General features: G+C 34.0%; 3 protein-coding genes across 3 annotated transcripts; 2 read left to right on the plus strand and 1 right to left on the minus strand.

Moving 5' to 3' along the window:
• Positions 1 to 1,408: 1,408 nt before the first annotated feature.
• On the plus strand, positions 1,409 to 3,535 carry LOC108201599 (uncharacterized). The gene is made up of 4 exons (XM_017369915.2): positions 1,409 to 2,153; positions 2,255 to 2,312; positions 2,400 to 2,619; positions 2,731 to 3,535. The coding sequence occupies exons 1-4, from the start codon at positions 1,529 to 1,531 to the stop codon at positions 3,019 to 3,021; spliced, it is 1,194 nt and encodes a 397-aa protein (XP_017225404.1). The 5' UTR covers positions 1,409 to 1,528; the 3' UTR covers positions 3,022 to 3,535.
• Positions 3,536 to 6,378: 2,843 nt separating this feature from the next.
• On the minus strand, positions 6,379 to 7,642 carry LOC108224557 (uncharacterized). Its single transcript, XM_017399221.2, has one exon. The coding sequence runs from the start codon at positions 7,521 to 7,523 to the stop codon at positions 6,504 to 6,506; it is 1,020 nt and encodes a 339-aa protein (XP_017254710.2). The 5' UTR covers positions 7,524 to 7,642; the 3' UTR covers positions 6,379 to 6,503.
• An 8,904-nt stretch (positions 7,643 to 16,546) lies between these two features.
• LOC108195725 (probable purine permease 4) lies at positions 16,547 to 18,007 on the plus strand. The gene has a single exon (XM_017362697.2). It carries the CDS (start codon positions 16,710 to 16,712, stop codon positions 17,859 to 17,861), a length of 1,152 nt encoding a protein of 383 aa, XP_017218186.1. The 5' UTR covers positions 16,547 to 16,709; the 3' UTR covers positions 17,862 to 18,007.
• The last annotated feature ends 794 nt before the right edge of the window (positions 18,008 to 18,801 follow it).

Here is an 18,801-nt window from a genome sequence, read left to right on the forward strand (position 1 = left end):
TTTTACCACCAAATGAATTTTTTTACCGAAAATGTCTATTTGTTATATGCTTAAGGGTTTGAATATCTGTTATAATATTTTATAAAAAAACATAATTAAAGATTTTATTTTCATAAAAGATTTCACATTATCATATTTAAATGATATATAATTTATAACAATATATAATATTAATAACATATTATTTTTAAAATATAATTAGTCAATATGACACCACCGTAAAGATACAATATTTTAGGAATTTAAATTCTTTTATACTATATTATGGTGTTTCAATTTTTCACTTGGTGCTTTGTAAGATATTGCTTGCAGCTGAAAACTTATTAACTTTTGTCCTGCACTGCTTGCTGTTCAAGTTCTTGATTTACTTTGAGTATTGAAATCATATTCCTTTCTTCACCATTACTTATTTCACTCTCTTATATCACAACTAAATAAAGTTTAGTATCAACCAAATGTCAACTAAGTCTCTCTGTAGCCTTTTGCTATTACTTTAATTTTGATTAGTTCCAACAACTAACTGAACTGGAATTTTATCTAATGACTCTTTTCTTGATTTTGCATATTGTGAAAGTTGAGGGACAGAGAGATAGAATTAGATAACAGCTCTAAAGGAAGAGGAATCATTGGCCTTCCTGGCCCTCAAGCCTTCTCACTCACTCCAGCTGCAACAGTAAAAGTAACTAGGCCATGAAAATCAGGGGCCATTGGAATTATGGGCTGGCTTAGTGCCACTGCCACCACCTAGCCGCTCCCATTTCGGATCGATTTTAAAATTTGGCACTTTTTGCTCGTTCGCAGTAGATGGGTAAAATATCCGAAGATAAGTCCAGGTCGCCTGTCAAGGTCAGTTTCGGATGAGAATTAGTCTCATTGAATGTTATATGGGTACCTTCCGGATGTGAGGAGTTGTTCCGCATCAGTTGTGGGAGGAGACAATTTTGAGACCTTTTGGAAGGTGTCAAAAATAAAACCGTGCGGATAAGTCCCAAAACAGACAACATCATATTATTAAGGAATTATAGCTTGCTTAGCGGATCCAACAAGTGGTATCAGAGCGAGGCTGGTATAAATGATGATGAAATCACGACGAGTAATGTTATTTTTTTGAAGAAAAACAAAACAAGACAAGTAATGCATTTCGGGTTATGCAGAAATAAGAAAAGTGAGACTATTATTTTGAGACGGGAACGAGTATTTCTCCATGCATGAAACATGTAATGTGTACAATATTCGAAACTAACCCATAACCCCAGGTAAGGGGGAAGTAAGGGAGGTAGTGTCATTTTCATATGGTCACATTAATCAAAATAATAATGCCCTAAACAATGGGATGTATGGCAGACTCCAACCCTTTCATGTTACAACCTTGCTAACTCAACCCTACCATATTCTCTTTAAATACCACTTAATCCCCATATCTTTCCCCCAACCTCTTCTCAAATCATTTCCATATTCCACTTGTATTCATTTCCTTCTCATAACTCTTCAACATACAATCATTTGAACAAAATACTCAAACCTGAAAATGTGTTCCTCCAAGCTAAAACTTCAAGAAACCGGTTCTTATGACATCAATGGCCGCCCTGTTCTGCAGCCAACTTGCAACAGAGTTCCACTGATAGAACGTCGCAATTCCCTAAAGAAAAACTCCGCAAAATCTGTCACTGCACCACCAAAGATCCAATCTTTACCAACAAAAATTAGTACCACCCCCACCAATACTAATGTGAGTCCTAAAGTAAAGCCTTCAGTAATCACCCCACCTATATCTCCTAAGATTAAATCTCCACGACAACCAGCAATCAAGCGAGGAAACGATCCAAATGGATTGAGTTCTAGTACTGACAAGGTAGTGCTGACACCAAGAACCACTACCAAAGTTGTGACACCGGTGAAAAAGTCGAAGAAAATTGCACCTTCTGTCGACACCACTACATTAAATTACTCACCTTCATCCATAGTCGAGGCTCCCGGAAGCATTGCAGCAGCAAGGAGGGAACAAGTTGCAAATATGCAAGTGCAGAGGAAATCCAAAATTGCTCATTATGGAAGAACAAAGTCTGCAAGGTTTGAGCCTGCAATAGTACCCCTTGATGATGCTACAACTTCTCCAGAAGAAAAAAGATGCAGCTTCATTACATCTAATTCTGGTACGAATAACTTCAAGAATCATGCATATCAAAAATTACTCATAATAAGAAAAAAATTTTGTCTATCTAGTCTTAAGTTCCATGTATTTTTGCTCTTGCAGATCCTATCTATGTTGCTTATCATGATCAAGAATGGGGTGTTCCTGCTCATGATGACAGGTAAATATTCATAATTTTTTTGATTTTCTGAAATTTCATACAAGTACATAACTGGAGGTTAGGAGCTGATATATTTATGCTTTGCAGGCTGCTGTTTGAATTGTTAGTATTAACTGGTGCACAAGTTGGATCAGATTGGACTTCGGTTTTAAAGAAAAGACAAGAATTCAGGGATGCTTTCGCAGAATTTGATGCAGAAACCGTCTCCAAATATTCAGAGAAGAAAATTATGTCAATTAGTACTAAATATTCTATAGCTTTGAGCCAAGTAAGGGGGATTGTGGACAATTCTATCCGAATTCTCCAGGTACTTAATTATATCTTGTCAATGATGATAAAAAATTATCCGCAATCAGACACTAGTGTTCTGTTGTGTTCTGTTCTTATTTCTTAACCAATTCTCCTAATCTTCGTACAGATCAAGAAAGATTTCGGATCATTTGACAAGTATCTGTGGGGATTCGTGAATTATAAGCCAATCGTCACTCAATACAAATCAAGCCACAAAATGCCGGTCAAGACATCAAAATCAGAAGGCATTAGCAAAGACATGGTAAAGAGGGGATTCCGGCTAGTCGGACCAACTGTCATACATTCCTTCATGCAAGCGGCTGGCCTCACCAACGACCACTTGACCACCTGTCCGCAGCACCTCCAGTGCCTTGCATTGGCATCTCAGACTGGCGCTTTCGTGGCGCCAGCTCTATAAGACCATGACAAACACTTGCTATTAATTCTACTAGACAGAGTGTAACATAATAGCTTATTTGATCTCTAACTACACATTTCAATTCATTGTGTGAGAGTGCTTGTTAAATTATTAAGTTCTTGAGATTGAAGTGTAAGAGAGGACACAAGGCATGTGCAGAGTGGGCTGGAGAATGGGGACAGAGCCATGTGTTTGGTTGAGTGGTCATGGCTTTCATTTCTTAGTGACCACAACATCTTCTTGCTGCTATCCATTATTCCATTGCTCTTTAACAGCCTGTGAAAGAGCACAATTTCAGAGATAAAAAGGGCATTTGGACCAGCCCTTTCATCTTCATGTCAATTATTGAATGATTGTTTCAGTTTTCTAACTTAGATGTTTAACATGTGCAAGACAGTATTGCTTATCATAATCTAGTGTGAAGGGTTTTGAGTGTTTGTTTTCGAGTTTTCTCCTTTTGGATTGTATCATTATTGACTGTATTGGAATGTAATTATCAAAATTCTTGTTCTCATTGCATAAGATTCCCGCATTATATATGTACACAATATTGCTCTTATTAACCTGTGATCAGAAGTTCACACTTGATTATCGCGTCAGACACAAGCTAGCCAGAACAATTCAGTCATGAATGCTGAGACTTGGACTAGAAAGATGGAAATACAAATAATGAGAAGTGTACATTGGTAAATGAATAAGTTAAGCATCAAAGCCATGTGCATGGCAGACTTTTTACTTTTTAAAAGAACTTGTACAAGCATGGAGGCAGGCAACATTATCACAAAAGAGCATATTTACATGCTTAGCATTCAGGTCATACTAGCTTTTAAGAATGTCATTCAAACAATCAAACCTGTCCTTTGGTGACACGAATAAAAAACACTCCACTTATTAAATTTCAGTCACTATTGTATTTCATTACATTAGCGTGACATAGTTTGACTATTCAAAACTCCCAATACATATTTATTTTCCTACGAATAAAAATATATATAACTTGAAGGAGTGTAAGAAGGGATGAAGCAGGAGAACAAAACAGGAAAAAAAAAAAAATCTTATGTTTAAAGATATATTAATAATTTTTATTAAATTTTTAAGTTTGAAATGGAATTGGTATTCTCAAAAATAAAATTTATGTTCATTTTATTTATTCTGTTAAATAGGGAGGTCTAATTTTATGCTTATTGCGGGCTTTTATTTTCTGAGTTTTCATATTTCTTCGTAAAAAGTAAAAACAAATTTATATTCATTGTTGAACAATGCCAAACTGTAACTTATTCTGAAAATTAAACAAAATGGCCGTGTTGACGATATTTAGCGTGTTTGTGCAGATTTTAAGCGCTTTCAACTGTAAGATGAAAATAGTTATTTTTTTAATAGATCAGAGATCGTTAAAAAATGTAAGCCAGAAGTGTCCGACTTAAATCATAAATCGGTAAGATGTAACTTTTTAGTCAATTTATTATATTTCTATAATTTTTAATAAAAAAACAATTTCAATACTATAATAAATAAATTATCAAATTTAATATTTTATTATTTTTCTAATGACTCATAAGTCATTTAACAAATAAAATTACCTAAACACATAATTTAAATGTATAATTTTAAGTCGTTGTCATGACATTAAGGTAATTATTATTGTCATGTGTTAGTAAAGAAAAGCCAATCAAAAAGTCTGTTGCATACTGGTAAAAATAAGTCTGGTAAAAATAAGTCTGTTGCATACTTATATCAAATAAATCATTCGGGTTATGCAAGCGGACCATAATTCTATTCCTCTGTTCGATTGACTAAATTTTTAGCACAAAGTGCAGGGAGAAGTTGAAAACCAACCGAGAAAAATTGCCGCACGCACGAGCATATCACAAGTTAACTGCATAAACCGTGGGTTATATAATGCAGAGTTTGTTCTGAAATGAGCGATTATTTCAACGAATTTTCTATGGTGTGCCCATGGGCACACAATAGTCACTAACTCCCATGGAAATACTAATTTTTGGTTGGTGGATAGATAATAAATGTTGATGGCCGCATGCATTTACACCAATTCCACAAATCAAATGAAACCATTTTCATGAGAATTAGTGCTTATTGTGTGCCCTTGGGCACACATTAGAAAGACCGTTGTTTCAATTATCAGCGGCTTTGAAGAACGCGTTAATTTCAACTACGGAGCCAAAGCAACTTTAAGCCTCTTTATCCGTGGCTGTTACCTGGAGAGATTTGAGCGGTCCTTTCTTTTTCTTTTTCTTAACATGTTACGTCTGGGGCGGCCCTCGACCCTCGAGTTCATGGACGCTAATCAACGCTAATCAAAGTCTGTTTAGTGAGTCGTCATTCATGTTGTTCGAATTTATATGTTGATGATTCTGAAATAACATAAAGCCAGGCAAAAAAATCAAGGTACTCTCTTTCATCTCTAAAATAAGTTTATAAAAAGTACTCCCTCCGTCCCTTTTTATCTGTCCATTTTGGGAAAAAAAACACATACCAAGGAATAATTGATTGTATGAACTTTTTCATTAAATACCTCTAATTAATATCTTGAAAATGGTAGAATACCCCTACTTTATGTCTTGAAAACATGAATTCAACCAAGTTTTAAATAAGTCAAGCCTTGAAAATTGAAATTATGGAGATATATTTGAAAAACTATCATTAAATTAGTTTTGAAAGTATAAATGGACAAATAAATAGGGACAAATTTTTACTTCCAAAGTGGACAGATAAATAGGGACGGAGGGAGTAATCTATAAAGCTAATTTGTAAACCGTGCTTTGATCTAAAAAATATAAAAAGGACCCAAAATTTTATAATTGGGCTAAGGAGAATGTGTCAGATGACCTATATGATTCAATCAATTGAAATCACACCCATTCATTTACAACTCGTTCACATATACTGCTCCATAGTTTCCACTCATATCCAATCATTTATAATAATATCTAATGTATACATATAGTATAATATATGATTATATATATATATTTTTTAATATTAATATTACAGAAATAAGTAAACAGTTTTTCGATTGTTGTATTAAATTTCGAGGTTGCTTCGTTTTAAAGATTTAAAGTCAATAAATAATATGATTTATTACTCATACTCATATCTATAACGTGAATATACAGTTGAGCAAAATTAAGTATATAAAGGCGTGAAGTTTGTCATTCTATTTAATCACACAATTAGTCATTGAACATAATCATGTAATAACCTTCTATATTAAAATAGTACTTTTTTCGTATCTCTCATTTTTGACATTTTTTTCACTGACATATATTTTAAGACTCTATACAGTATAGTTTTATCATTTATTTTTAAAATTTTCTGTTTTATATAAATATGAGAATATCATATGTTTATTGGGAAAAAATTAATCAAAATAATTTGTAAAATTATATTTCAAAAAAATTTAAAATACATGTAGGGCGGAGTGTGATAATTTTTCCTCCCACCAAAACAGTAGTAAAACTCTTTCAATTATCTGCGGCTTTTAAGAACGCGTTGAAGTCATCCCTTGCCTTCTGCAATCGAGGACTAATGCAGGGAGATGTTACAGTCGAATGACGAGGTGCACGAAATGAACTTGAAACACGAACTTGGCTAGATAATTCATGGGATTTTCGGCTAATCCTTTTTGTCGAACTGTTCTTGGTGCCTTTTCGCTCCTTTTCAAACACAAAAGCCGCTCTCACAGGCAAATGTTTGTCGTTGTCACTACATTGGATCAGCTCCAGGGGCAGATCAAAGAATTTGGATGAGTTTCCACCTTCATTGTCATGTATGATTGCAGATGAAGTCCACGAGGCACATTCGAATTTTTCCAATGAAACCGTCCTGGATATTACATTCACCAGTTCGGGTTCCTCTTTTCTTGACCTTACTGGTTTCGCCTTCCCAAATCCTGGCAAGTACAAACACATAGCTCCACATCTAAAATTGTCGTCTTGAGAGTCCAGATTATTTTGCACCTTCTTTAATTGATCATTTCTTGTTTCAGTTCTCCAAGGATTGCTCAAAGACTGATCAAGTCCATCATCTAGTGCAAATATTTTGCCTTCACCACTAGAGTTACTCCTCTGACTATGATTTAATGCGTGAGTCTGTTGGCGGCCTAGTGGATTCAATGCATGACTCTGAGGTTTCTTCTTCGGGGCAGCTGTGCTGAATTTAGGCGATGAAGTAGCAGAGCCTGGAAGGCTATAGCTTAAGAAACTGGACTTTCCGGGTGGGAGAGGCAGAGGAGGCATTCCATAGTCTTTCGGAGATGTGACAACAGGTTGCAATTTTCCTGATTCTTTAATGGAAACTGCATCCACCAAAATATGCCTATCTCTCGCGAAAGTTCCCTCTGCTAGCTTATCCGGATTCTCTACTGTAAAGAACTCTGATTGATTGAATTTTCTGACCTTTGTCAAGACTGCTAGTTGAACATACGCTTCCTCTGCCACAGGATGCTCCAGGCAGAAGAATTCATCCGAAGGAAGAAATGCCATCGCGGTTGAGGATGAAAACCACTGAGATCAGAAGAAGAATCAAAGCTCTTAAGAAGGAGATACTGCATCATAATTAAGGTGGAACGTGGATAGCATGTCCACAACACCACAACAGCAACATCATAGTAGTGGTTTAGTGGTTCCCATGTCCTATCAATTTCTCTTATAATACCAACATACAGATACAGGTTATTATAATTTAGTTGACTACAATCAAAGAGGTCTCGTTAAACAAATTATCAGAATATGTGATTCATTGAATATGTGATTCATTCTGATAAACCACATTTTAACGTTATGGGAGAACTAGTTTTTATATGTCATCAAAACAAGTTTTCATTTATAATTTCCTTCAAAAACAAGTTTTCATTCATAATTTCGTTCATCTTTAAAAATGAGGTTTAGAAGAACCATCTATATAAGTGTAATGGTCTATGAATCTAGAATATATAAAAAAGGCCTAAACATGCCAATTGTATAATTCGGTCCAAGTACAATCTAGTGTAGTCCACCTCTCTTAAAAATAAGCCTTCAGAACACATTTAGTGACTTTCTCATCTGCGTGGACAACCAAAAATGTTGACTTCAACATGATCATAGGTAAACATCTGTATTGTTATATGTCCAAGTTATGAAATCTAATTCTTCAATCTCCTATGCTTCGAATCTCCTATGCTTCGAATCACCCGCTCAATTGAAATCAAGCCGATTCTTTTGCTCTCTCCTCAAATAGGCTAGTCCATAGTTTCCTCTCATATCCAATCAGTTTATAAAAATATCTGATACATATATAATAATATATATTAATATTACAAAAATAAGTTAAGAGTTTTTCAATTGTTGTATTAGTTTTAAAGGTCTAAAAGTGAATAAATAATATGATTTTTACTCATGCCTGTAACGTGAATCTGCAGTTGAGCAGGATTATGTATATAATGGCGTGAAGTTTGTCAAATATTTCATCACACAATTACTCATTTAACATAATCATGTAATAACCTTCGATTTTAAAATTTAAAATACATGTCGAGTGTGATAATTTGGCCTTCCACCCAAACAGTAGTCAAACTTGTTCAAATGAAACGATGGGGAAGTAGGAATATAATTTCCCGTCCTGGTTTGCATGTTAATGGTCGATTCTGCTCATTTAGCTACGTACAGACATTGTATCATGCATGCATGTTTTTTGGACTAGCTTCGATTCGATACTCTATGGCTAACTGGCTGCATCGATCACTTCATCCTATACACGGATTCTTTTCACAAGTTCTTTGGACTAGCTTCGATTCGATACTCTCTGGCTAACTGGCTTCATCAATCACTTCATCCTATACACGGATTCCTTTCACAAGTTCTTTCATTTCAGGCAGAGGTAATTAGAAAACCGCCCAAATCGCATAAACCGTATGCACCGCACCAAACCGCGGTTTTTAATTTTCGTGGTGCGGTTGCGGTTTGAATATATCACAAACCGCACGGTGCGGTGCGGGTTGCGGTTTGACAGATTTGTAGTGCGGTTCACATCGCACCGCAATATTATAACATATATATTAGTGATTGTCAAATAAAATTATATTATATACATATATATTATTTATAATTATGTTATATATATTTGTTAAATCTCTTTGAATAATAGTTAATTATTATTTTATCAATCTCGCATTACTATCATACCAAATATGTATGAAATGATTATATTATTATAACATGTCTCTTTGTAGTTAGTACTCATATTTATATCATATTTACACTTTTGTTTGTGTTATTTAGTAGTTGTTGTAGTTTTGAAATGATAAATATCATATAAATTCATTACAAAAAAAGATTTTAATTATTATATATTTAAATTTTATTTCAAACTTCAACTAAAAATATTTATTTTTAACCGCACAAACCGCACCGCACCACTCCGCATTTTTGTGGTGCGGTTTACATGATTTTTATCATAGCGTGGTGCGGTTGCGGTTGAGTTTTCAACCAAACCGCGTATGCGGTTTGGTTCACGGTTTTAACGAAAAACCGCACCGCGATCAATATTTCTAGAGGTCAACAAAATTGACCTGTCAGTCAACAAAATGCAAAAGATCAATATTGCAGGATATCCCTAATCAGTGGTCGAGTTTGATTTTTGAGGGGATCAAATTTGATTCATACCTATATACATATTATATAATCAAAAGAAATAACATTAAAACTCATGCACGGCCTATTTTAATACGTAATTTTCAATTTTTTAAACAATAATAAAAAATAAATTTCAATTTTTATTAAAAAAATTGGTTAGTTTTGCCATATAACTAATGAGTAATTGAAAAAAAACATTATTTATATATAATGATTTACCGGCACAACATGCATCTCTGCAACTAATTTAATATATATCTCCACAATGGAGAGTGCATTATATACGATGATGAAATCATTAAATTTTTTTGATTCTTGATCATGTGGCATGACTTGAAAAAGAGCAAAAAAAGTGATTTGGCCGCAATTTCGAATTAGAAAACGGGCAAATATAATTGAAGCTTAATTATATTATTCAGTATAGAAGAAAATTAGGCGATGAAGCAGCAGAGCCTGGAAGGCTATAGCTTAAGAAACTGGACTTTCCGGGTGGGAGAGGCAGAGGAGGCATTCCATAGTCTTTCGGAGATGTGACAACATGTTGCAACTTCCCTGATTCTTTCATGGAAACTGCATCCACCGAATTATGCTTCTCTCTCGCGAAAGTTCCCTCTGCCTGCAGCTTATCCGGTTTCTCTACTGTAAAGAACTCTGATTGATTGAATTTTCTGACCTTTGTCAAGACTGCGAGTTGAACATACGCTTCCTCTGCCACAGGATGCTCCAGGCAGAAGAATTCATCTGAAGGAAGAAACGCCATCGCAGTTGAGGATGAAAACCGCTATGAAGAAAAATTAAAGCTCTTAAGAAGGAGATACTGCATTATTAAGGTGGAACGTGGATAGCATGTCCGCAACCACAACAGCAACATCATAGTAGTGGTTTACTGGTTCCCATGTCCTATCAATTTCTCTTATAATACAAACATATAAATACAGGTTATTATAATTTAGTTGACTACAATCTAAGAGGTTTCTTTTAACAAATTATCAAAATAATATATGATCTTACTAAACCTCTTTCTAACATCTTGAGATTTTGGATAAACTGGTCATTTAACATGCTTAACATTACTCAAGCCTACCCGACACTCGGCAGATATCTGAATCATCAATTTTAACTGCTTAACCAAAGCAACTAACTTTAACCCTCTTTGTTCGTGGCCGTTACATTACATAGTTACAAGGATCCTTTCTTTTTATTTCAAGACTGTGTATGTAAAAAGGTAATACTTTGCATATTTGAACAATAATTCAACTCTTTTTTATACGTCATCAAAACAATCTTGATCGTTTGATATAAAATATATATATATATAAAAAAATCCTACTGTCACATGGGCAAGCATACCAACCCCCCAATCTTTCGAATCACTCGGTCAATTGAAATCAGGCAGATTGATTCATGCTTCCTTCAAATATGTTGCCTCATAGTTTCCTCTCATATCCGGTCATTTATAAAAAAAATCTAATATATATAACAAAAATATAATATACAGAAATAAGTTAAGAGTTTTTCAATTATTGTATTAAATATCGAGGTGGCTGTGGTTTTGAAGATCTAAAAAGTCAAATATAAATAATATGATTTATTACTCACATGCATGACGTGAATCTGCAGTTGAGCAGGATTATGTATATAATTGCGTGAAGTTTGTCATTTTATTTAATCACACAATTAGTCATTCAACATAATCATGTAATAACCTTCAATGTTAAAATAGTACTTTCTTTGGTCACCCTCATTTTTTACATCTTATTTTCCACTGTCATTTATAAGATTTTACAAAGTATAATTTCATAATTTAATTTTAAAATTTTCTATTTTATATAAAACAAGAATATTATACGTTTATCGAGAAAAAATTGATTAGAATAATTTCTAAAATTTTCAGAAAAAATTAAAATACATGTTGGACGGACGGAGTGTGATCATTTGGCCTTCGACCAAAACAGTAGTCAAATTTGTTCAAATGAAACGATGGGGGTTTTCAAAGTAGGAATATAATTTCTCGTCCTGGTTTGCATGTCAATGGTCGATTCTGCTCATTTAGCTACGTACAGATATTGATTGTATCATGAACGCATGTCATTTGGACTAGGTTCGATCCGATTCTCTAAGAAACAGACGAATTTCTTCACTTTTCTAGGGTGATGCAAAATTGACCTATCAGCCAACAAAATGCAAATATTATTAAATTAATATTGCCGTTTATTCTAATCAGTGAGTTTGATAATAGTCCTTTAATCTAACATGGCCTCAGCATGCAAATTGTATAATTGGGCCAAGTACATTCTAGTGCGGTCCAATAATCTGCATGTTACAGGATGGCCTGTATAGTTCATAAACATAAACCTTGAGAACACATTTATGCTTTTATTATTTATACATGCAATTGCTGAAATATTTACCTACGTTCGAAATAGTCTGGTTCGAATAACTTTGAAAAATTATAATAAATATCAATTTTTTATATTTACTTAGTATTTCAGTTTTAATGTATATAATTGTTTACTCGTACTATATTAGTCTGGTATTTTAAACGTGCTTCAATACTAAAAGTGTATATCATTAAAACCATCAATATATATATATATATATATGAATTTAAAAATCATAGATAATAAATGTAACTTTGATTATATTGGGTCTCAAACTATTAGAGAAGACTGCCATGTTATTAGCAAACCCGTGATGTGTGCAATGCTTTTACTCTACCCCTATACTACCACTCTTCCATTTACCTGCTCTGATTCATGATCACTTTCTTTCTTCACATAGGTCTATAGTTTCCTCCAATATCTTACTATTTATTAAAATATCTTATATATAACTATTATGCTAATACATATTAATATTACACAAATAAGTTAAAGAGTTTTTTTATTATTGTATATTATATATACCGTGGTGTAGTGGTTTTAAAGGTTAAAAGTCAGTAAATAATATGATTTATTACTCATGTCTATAACGTGAATATGAGCATGAACATAATAGCGTGAAGTTTGTCATTTTTTTAATCACACAAGTCAATCATTTAACATAATCATTAATCATTATTATTGGTTTTTAAATAGTACTATCTCGCTGAACCTGACGCGCATTTTAAGATTTCAATAAAATTTCCTAAAAAAAAGACTTCAACAAAATATAATTTATAATTTTTTTCTAAAATTTTCTATTTTACATAAAAGTTTGGAATTATACTTTTATTCCTAGAAAATAATTAAAATATATTTTAAACTATACTTCTGGAGCATTTAAAATTTTAAATATATTTGACCTCCCACCAAAACAGTAGTCAAACTTGTTCAAATGAAACAATGGGGTTATCAAAGTGGGAATATAATTTCGACTTAATTACCGAAAAAACTATGAAATTATTATAATTTTTTCATTTTAACCATAAATCTAATTTTGTTGCAGAAAAATGCAACTAACTAATAGAAAACGTATTTGAGAGAACCCAATTTGAAAATATTTCTAACCATAGTTAAATGGATGTCCTACGCAACATTACTAAAATATCGTTTTTTTTATAATTTTATTTTAAATATTTACCTAATCCATTGTACACACACCAAACAATTAGGGTTTTTTTACGTAAACTGCACTTAAGCGAAATCCATGAGCTCACGTAATAGCCCACAAACTATGTGAACCAGGTAAACCGCACTTAAGCGAAAGGCTCTCGTCCGGAGACATAATCACAAATGCTGCTCCCTTAAGAAGTCGAACCCGTGACCAAGAGGGTACAAGTCCCCTCTTTAACCAGCTGAACCAACCCTTGCGGGCAATTTTTATTTGAATTATCATGGATTGTCATAATATAATTTTAAATTAATATCGGATAAATAATTAATTTAATTTAATTTACATTTTATTTTGATTAGTAAGAATTTAATCTTATTTTAAAAATTACACACACACACACATATATATTAATATTGTTGAAGAATTATATTTATTATTGAAAATTATAGCATATAAATTGTTTGTTTTTTTTAGATGAATATTAGTTCAATAAAGTTTTATTGTCCAAACAAATTACTAACAAAATGCATAAAAGAATAATTATAATATTTATCTAAAAATCACGCAGAAATCTCAAAATACCAATATATATTATATGTGCTTGTGTATGTTGTATCCGAACAAAACACAATTATCATATCCATGCTGCAGTAATATATCGACAAACTTAGTAACAATGTTAAGAGCGATCAAGAGTTCGAATAAATTTAAAAATTCGATACAAATATAAATTATGATTTGCTCATATGAATTAGGATTTTGACCTTTTAACTCGATAGTAAAAAAGTAATAAACTTTATATACTCATTAATTTATAACTTGACAATATATGTGGCATATATCTCAATTTTAACTTAACCATGGTAATGGATTAGTGAGATTGGGTTTTCTAAATATAATTTTTTAAAGTTACTTGCATTATCCCGCAATAAATATACTATTATGGTTAAATTGAAAAAAGCATGATAGTTGTATAGTTTTTTTAGTAATTAAGTCTATAATTTCTCGTCCTGGTTTGCATCGTCAATGATCGATTCCGCTAATTTAGCTACGTACAGGCAGAGGTGGCCAAACGGGCCAAACCGCCCGGACCGACCGCCCCGAAACCGCTTTTTTAACCGTCTGTGAACGTACAAAACCGGGCCGGGCTGAACCGGCACGGATCGTAGAAAATTACGTGCCGAATACGGGTTGGAGAGGTGGGGACCGTGAACCGGCACGGCACGGACCGCCGAACCGTGACGAACCGGCACGGCACGGCACGCCAAACCGGCACGGCCCGTGCAATGCATTCAGTTGTTTCACATGTTTGCATGTCTTGCAAAAGTTTAGTTCTTATATTAGTTTAATTGATTTTAGTTTTGTTGATTAATTTAGTTAGATTAATTTGATTTAATCGATTTCGGTTTAGTTTTTAATTTCATATTGTGTTGTGAATTATTTCAATTTAGTTTAAAATATTTGATTTAGTTTTTAATTATGATTTAGTTTTAGAATTTGATTTCGTTTTACAATTTAATTAGTGTTTTAATATATTAATATGTTTTAATTAGTTTTTTTTAGGTTTTGTTATTTAATAGCTTACAATTTATTCGATTCTACGTACAGGCATTGTCTCATGCATGCATGTTATTTGGACAAGGTTGGATTCGATTCTCTCTGGCTAACTGGCTTATCACTTCATCATATACGCAGATTCCTTTCACTTTGATTTTTTAAAATTCGTACCCGGTCTATTTTAAGTTTTTAACAGGTAATTTCATTTTCCTAAAGTAATAAAAGAATAAAATTTAGTTTTTAATATAAAATGGGTCCATTTGACCACTACTACTGATTAGTTACTGAGAGATACAGTATTCACATGATCAATGTCATCCACATTGATAACTAATAATTCAATATATTTAATATTCTCAATAACAAACAATAAATTATAGAATGACACAATCACTGATTTTTTTGATTCTCGATCATGTGGCATGATCGAGAAAAGAGCAAAGAAAGTGACTTAGCCGCAAATTCGAATTAGAAAATGGGAAAATATAATTTAAACTTAATTATAGTATACAGTATAAGAAAATTAAGTTTAAAAGTTAGTTCAAACTTTAAGCCTAAATACAAAGATTCCATGTGACAAGCCCAAAATCAGTCACGGAGGTATCTTCAGACGAACTAGATTCTGTTACCGACCACAATTGTACTTGAAAGTCCTTCAATTATTATAAAATATAAACATAAACATACAGTATCTGTATACGCATGGAAAATACTTGGTGCACATAATTGTGTACAAAAACATGTATATAATGACATGTGGCAGATTTTAATTGGCCTGCATTTACACCAACCACCCCAATTAAAATCCACCACATCACTTGCCACATGATTATGTACAAATTTTCTGTACACAATCATGTGCACCTAGCACTACTCTATACGCATAGCCCATTGGCCATATAGCCTGAGGATTTAACGGAACACCACACACCTGACAATTCCTTTGCAATTTGCATGCGCATCTTTTCTTATCTTTCTATTCATAGTTACATAAACTTCAATTACCACAATATAGATCGAATTATATATCTTCGTTAAACTATTTCAAGAATAACGAGCTGAGTACGTACTCACCTAAATTAGGCGAGAGAGAATAACGAATGTGCTCACGAGTACGTGCTCACCTAAATTAGACGAGAGAGAATAAGTATGTACTCACGTAAGTTAGAAGAGAGTAATAGAGGCATGTTTCGTAAATGAGCTACCTGCGGTTAATAAAGAGAAATGGTTGCTCCTGTTTTGTTAATAGTGCAACTTGAAATGTGTACTAGAGAAACACAAGCACTATACATGTGCTCCTATATTATATAAAGTGGTGATGGGATTGTATGATTATCATGACTGCATAGTGAAGCAGCTGGATGCTAAAGCGAACAAGAGGGGGTTGAGTAGTCACTAGAGTCGTGTCAGTGAGTGTATGCTGTTTCACATCATGCCCTTTTCTTTTTCAACCAGCCATTCCTATTTGCACCTGCACCATTTTCTTTATCCTCATGTTATTTATGCTGCTCAAATTTTTGCAATTCTCAAACAACCTCTGCCTCAGAAGTTTGCTGATAGAATTTACCCGAAAAGACTCGATCTATTAATCCCTTAAAATCTCGATTGAATGTATGAAGGGAATTAATAACTTTTGAATCATTAGAAATGAGTAGAGAATCTAAGTGATCACGACCCTAATACACTTTGGAGTTTATGGAAGTGATGATATAATGATAGCGCCTGTTTTGTTTGATGATAACGTGGACATATCTGTTTTCAATCATTTTGGATCCTTGAATAAGCCCCTGGCTCCCATTTGCTCCCATTTGCTAATTACCAACCCAGAGCCACATTACATCTAAATTATACCTCCTTTTAAGCCACAATCACATAGTTATTTTGATCAAAACATGCATCTCCCCCTCCAACACACATATAAATAGCCACACACCTTTTAAACTTCTAACCTACCTCCACCTCTATCAAATGGAAACCTCATCCCAAATACACCACCACCCCCAGATAAAATATAACAACCACCCCTTATCACCACCATTACGCGGTGGAGATGTCGACAAGAACACCACCATCATCGCGACGAATACGCCTAACAAAACCTACATGTTACTCTTAGTATTTAACTACATGTTCCTATTCTTAGGCTCGGTTTCATCAAGCTTACTCTCCAAATTTTATTTCAATCACAATGGCTCTAGTAGATGGGTCTCCACTTGGGTCCAATGTGCTGGCTTCCCTCTCCTCATTCTCCCCATTTTCCTCCCTTTTCACCTCTTCAAATCCACCCAAAGAAAACCCTTCTCTCATCTTTCCCAAAACCTCTTTCTCTACTCTCTCCTCATTGGGCTTCTTTTGGGCCTCAACAACCTCCTCTTCTCTTGGGGAAACTCTTATCTCCCTGTCTCCACCTCCTCACTTCTCCTCTCTTCTCAGCTCACTTTCAACCTCATTTTCTCAGTCATCATTGTGAAACAAAGAATCACATTCTCTAATCTCAACTGTGTTGTCCTCTTGTCCCTAGCTTCAGTCTTATTGGGCCTGGGCCTGGGCTCATCTCACGACGACGAGCCCAATGACCAGGCCCGTGAGAAATATTTCATAGGCTATTTTTGCACCATTGGCGCAGGCTTGTTATTTGCACTCTACTTGCCATTAATGGAAATAATTTACAAGCAAGTCTACTGTTATTCCATGGTGATGGAAATGCAGCTGATCATGGAAGCCTCCGCCACGGTGCTAGCCACCGCGGGCATGGCGGTCAACGGCGGCTTTTCGGAGATGAGACGCGAGAGTGAACTAGGGTTTGATCTAGGGCACAAATATTACTGGCTGACAGTGATGGGAAACGTGGTGACGTGGCAGTTATGCTTCATGGGGACCGCGGGGATGGTGTTTCTCACCTCGGGGCTCACCGGAGCGATATGCATGACGGCGTTGACGGGGGCGAATGTGGTGGGAGGAGTGGTGGTTTATGGCGATAGATTCGACGGTGGGAAGGCGGTGTCGGCGGCGTTGTGTGGGTGGGGGTTTTGTTCTTATGTGTATGGATTGTATGTCAAGTCTAGACAAGGAGAGAGTGATCGGAGATCGGAGATGAGTACTGAGGTTGTTGTCGCATGATCATTTGCTTAAGTGTAAATTAATTAATTAATTAAAGCTACTACTAGTGATTACTGTAATTAATTACGTGAGTACTGAGAGCGTAGAGGTTTTGTGAAAAAGTGATGTTAAAAACGGTGGTAATTAAATTGTGAATTACTGCTTAATTGTGTTTTTATATAGTTGTAAATTACTACTAGCACTAGATGTGAATTAATGAAATCTGCTATTAGAAAAAAAATGTAATTTTCATTTCATTCTATCACAATATTCTCGTATGGTCATTCTATCACAATATTCTCGTATGGAATTTTGAAGTTTGGGCTCATTGAGAAAAATCTACAAAATTTGAATTACACCACCCTTCTTCAGTTATATATTATCTTTATCCTACTTATTTTTATATAATTTATTTTTTATTATTCGATATGCATTTCAATATTATTATCTTCGTATATATAGTTATTTTTTAATTTTTTCTGAATAAAATATAAATGCTAATTTTTTATTCATAAAACAAAAATCATAAAAATAGATAATAAAATTATATCTTGCATAACAGCTCCAAATATACAACTCATGCGGATCGACAGAGTACATCTACTGCATGTAAAGAGGATTAACTTTTTTTTTTTTTATGGCTTTTCGATCGAATGTTTATTATTCTATATAATTGGTGGTGGACCGAGCTAGCCAGGTACTCATAACAATCAAACAAGAAATAATTACATGATTCAGAAATGATGATCGAGGCCATGATATGGTGGATATTCCTCTTTATCTATTTTAACTTATATAATGCCAACTAGAATTAACATACCGTATTTGAACTTGTTGTAGTTCGAGCCAGGCATGAGTCATATGCCACAAAAATAAATAAAACAACGATATCCATCAAGAGAGACTACTACGCCAATCACCCTGCAAAAACGTGCTTTCACTTGTCTTCCATTATTATTAC

Source organism: Daucus carota, chromosome 1 (assembly GCF_001625215.2).
Source record: "Daucus carota subsp. sativus chromosome 1, DH1 v3.0, whole genome shotgun sequence".
NCBI lineage: Eukaryota > Viridiplantae > Streptophyta > Magnoliopsida > Apiales > Apiaceae > Daucus > Daucus carota.

Bases quoted from the DNA above. Each gene is read 5' to 3' on its own strand.
- LOC108195725 (XM_017362697.2), top strand. From the start codon at position 16,710: ATGGAAACCTCATCCCAAATACACCACCACCCCCAGATAAAATATAAC.
- LOC108201599 (XM_017369915.2), top strand. From the start codon at position 1,529: ATGTGTTCCTCCAAGCTAAAACTTCAAGAAACCGGTTCTTATGACATC. The intron at 2,154-2,254 runs GTACGAATAACT...TTGCTCTTGCAG, and splicing joins CTTCATTACATCTAATTCTG to ATCCTATCTATGTTGCTTAT. The intron at 2,620-2,730 runs GTACTTAATTAT...ATCTTCGTACAG, and splicing joins ATTCTATCCGAATTCTCCAG to ATCAAGAAAGATTTCGGATC.
- LOC108224557 (XM_017399221.2), bottom strand. From the start codon at position 7,523: ATGGCATTTCTTCCTTCGGATGAATTCTTCTGCCTGGAGCATCCTGTG.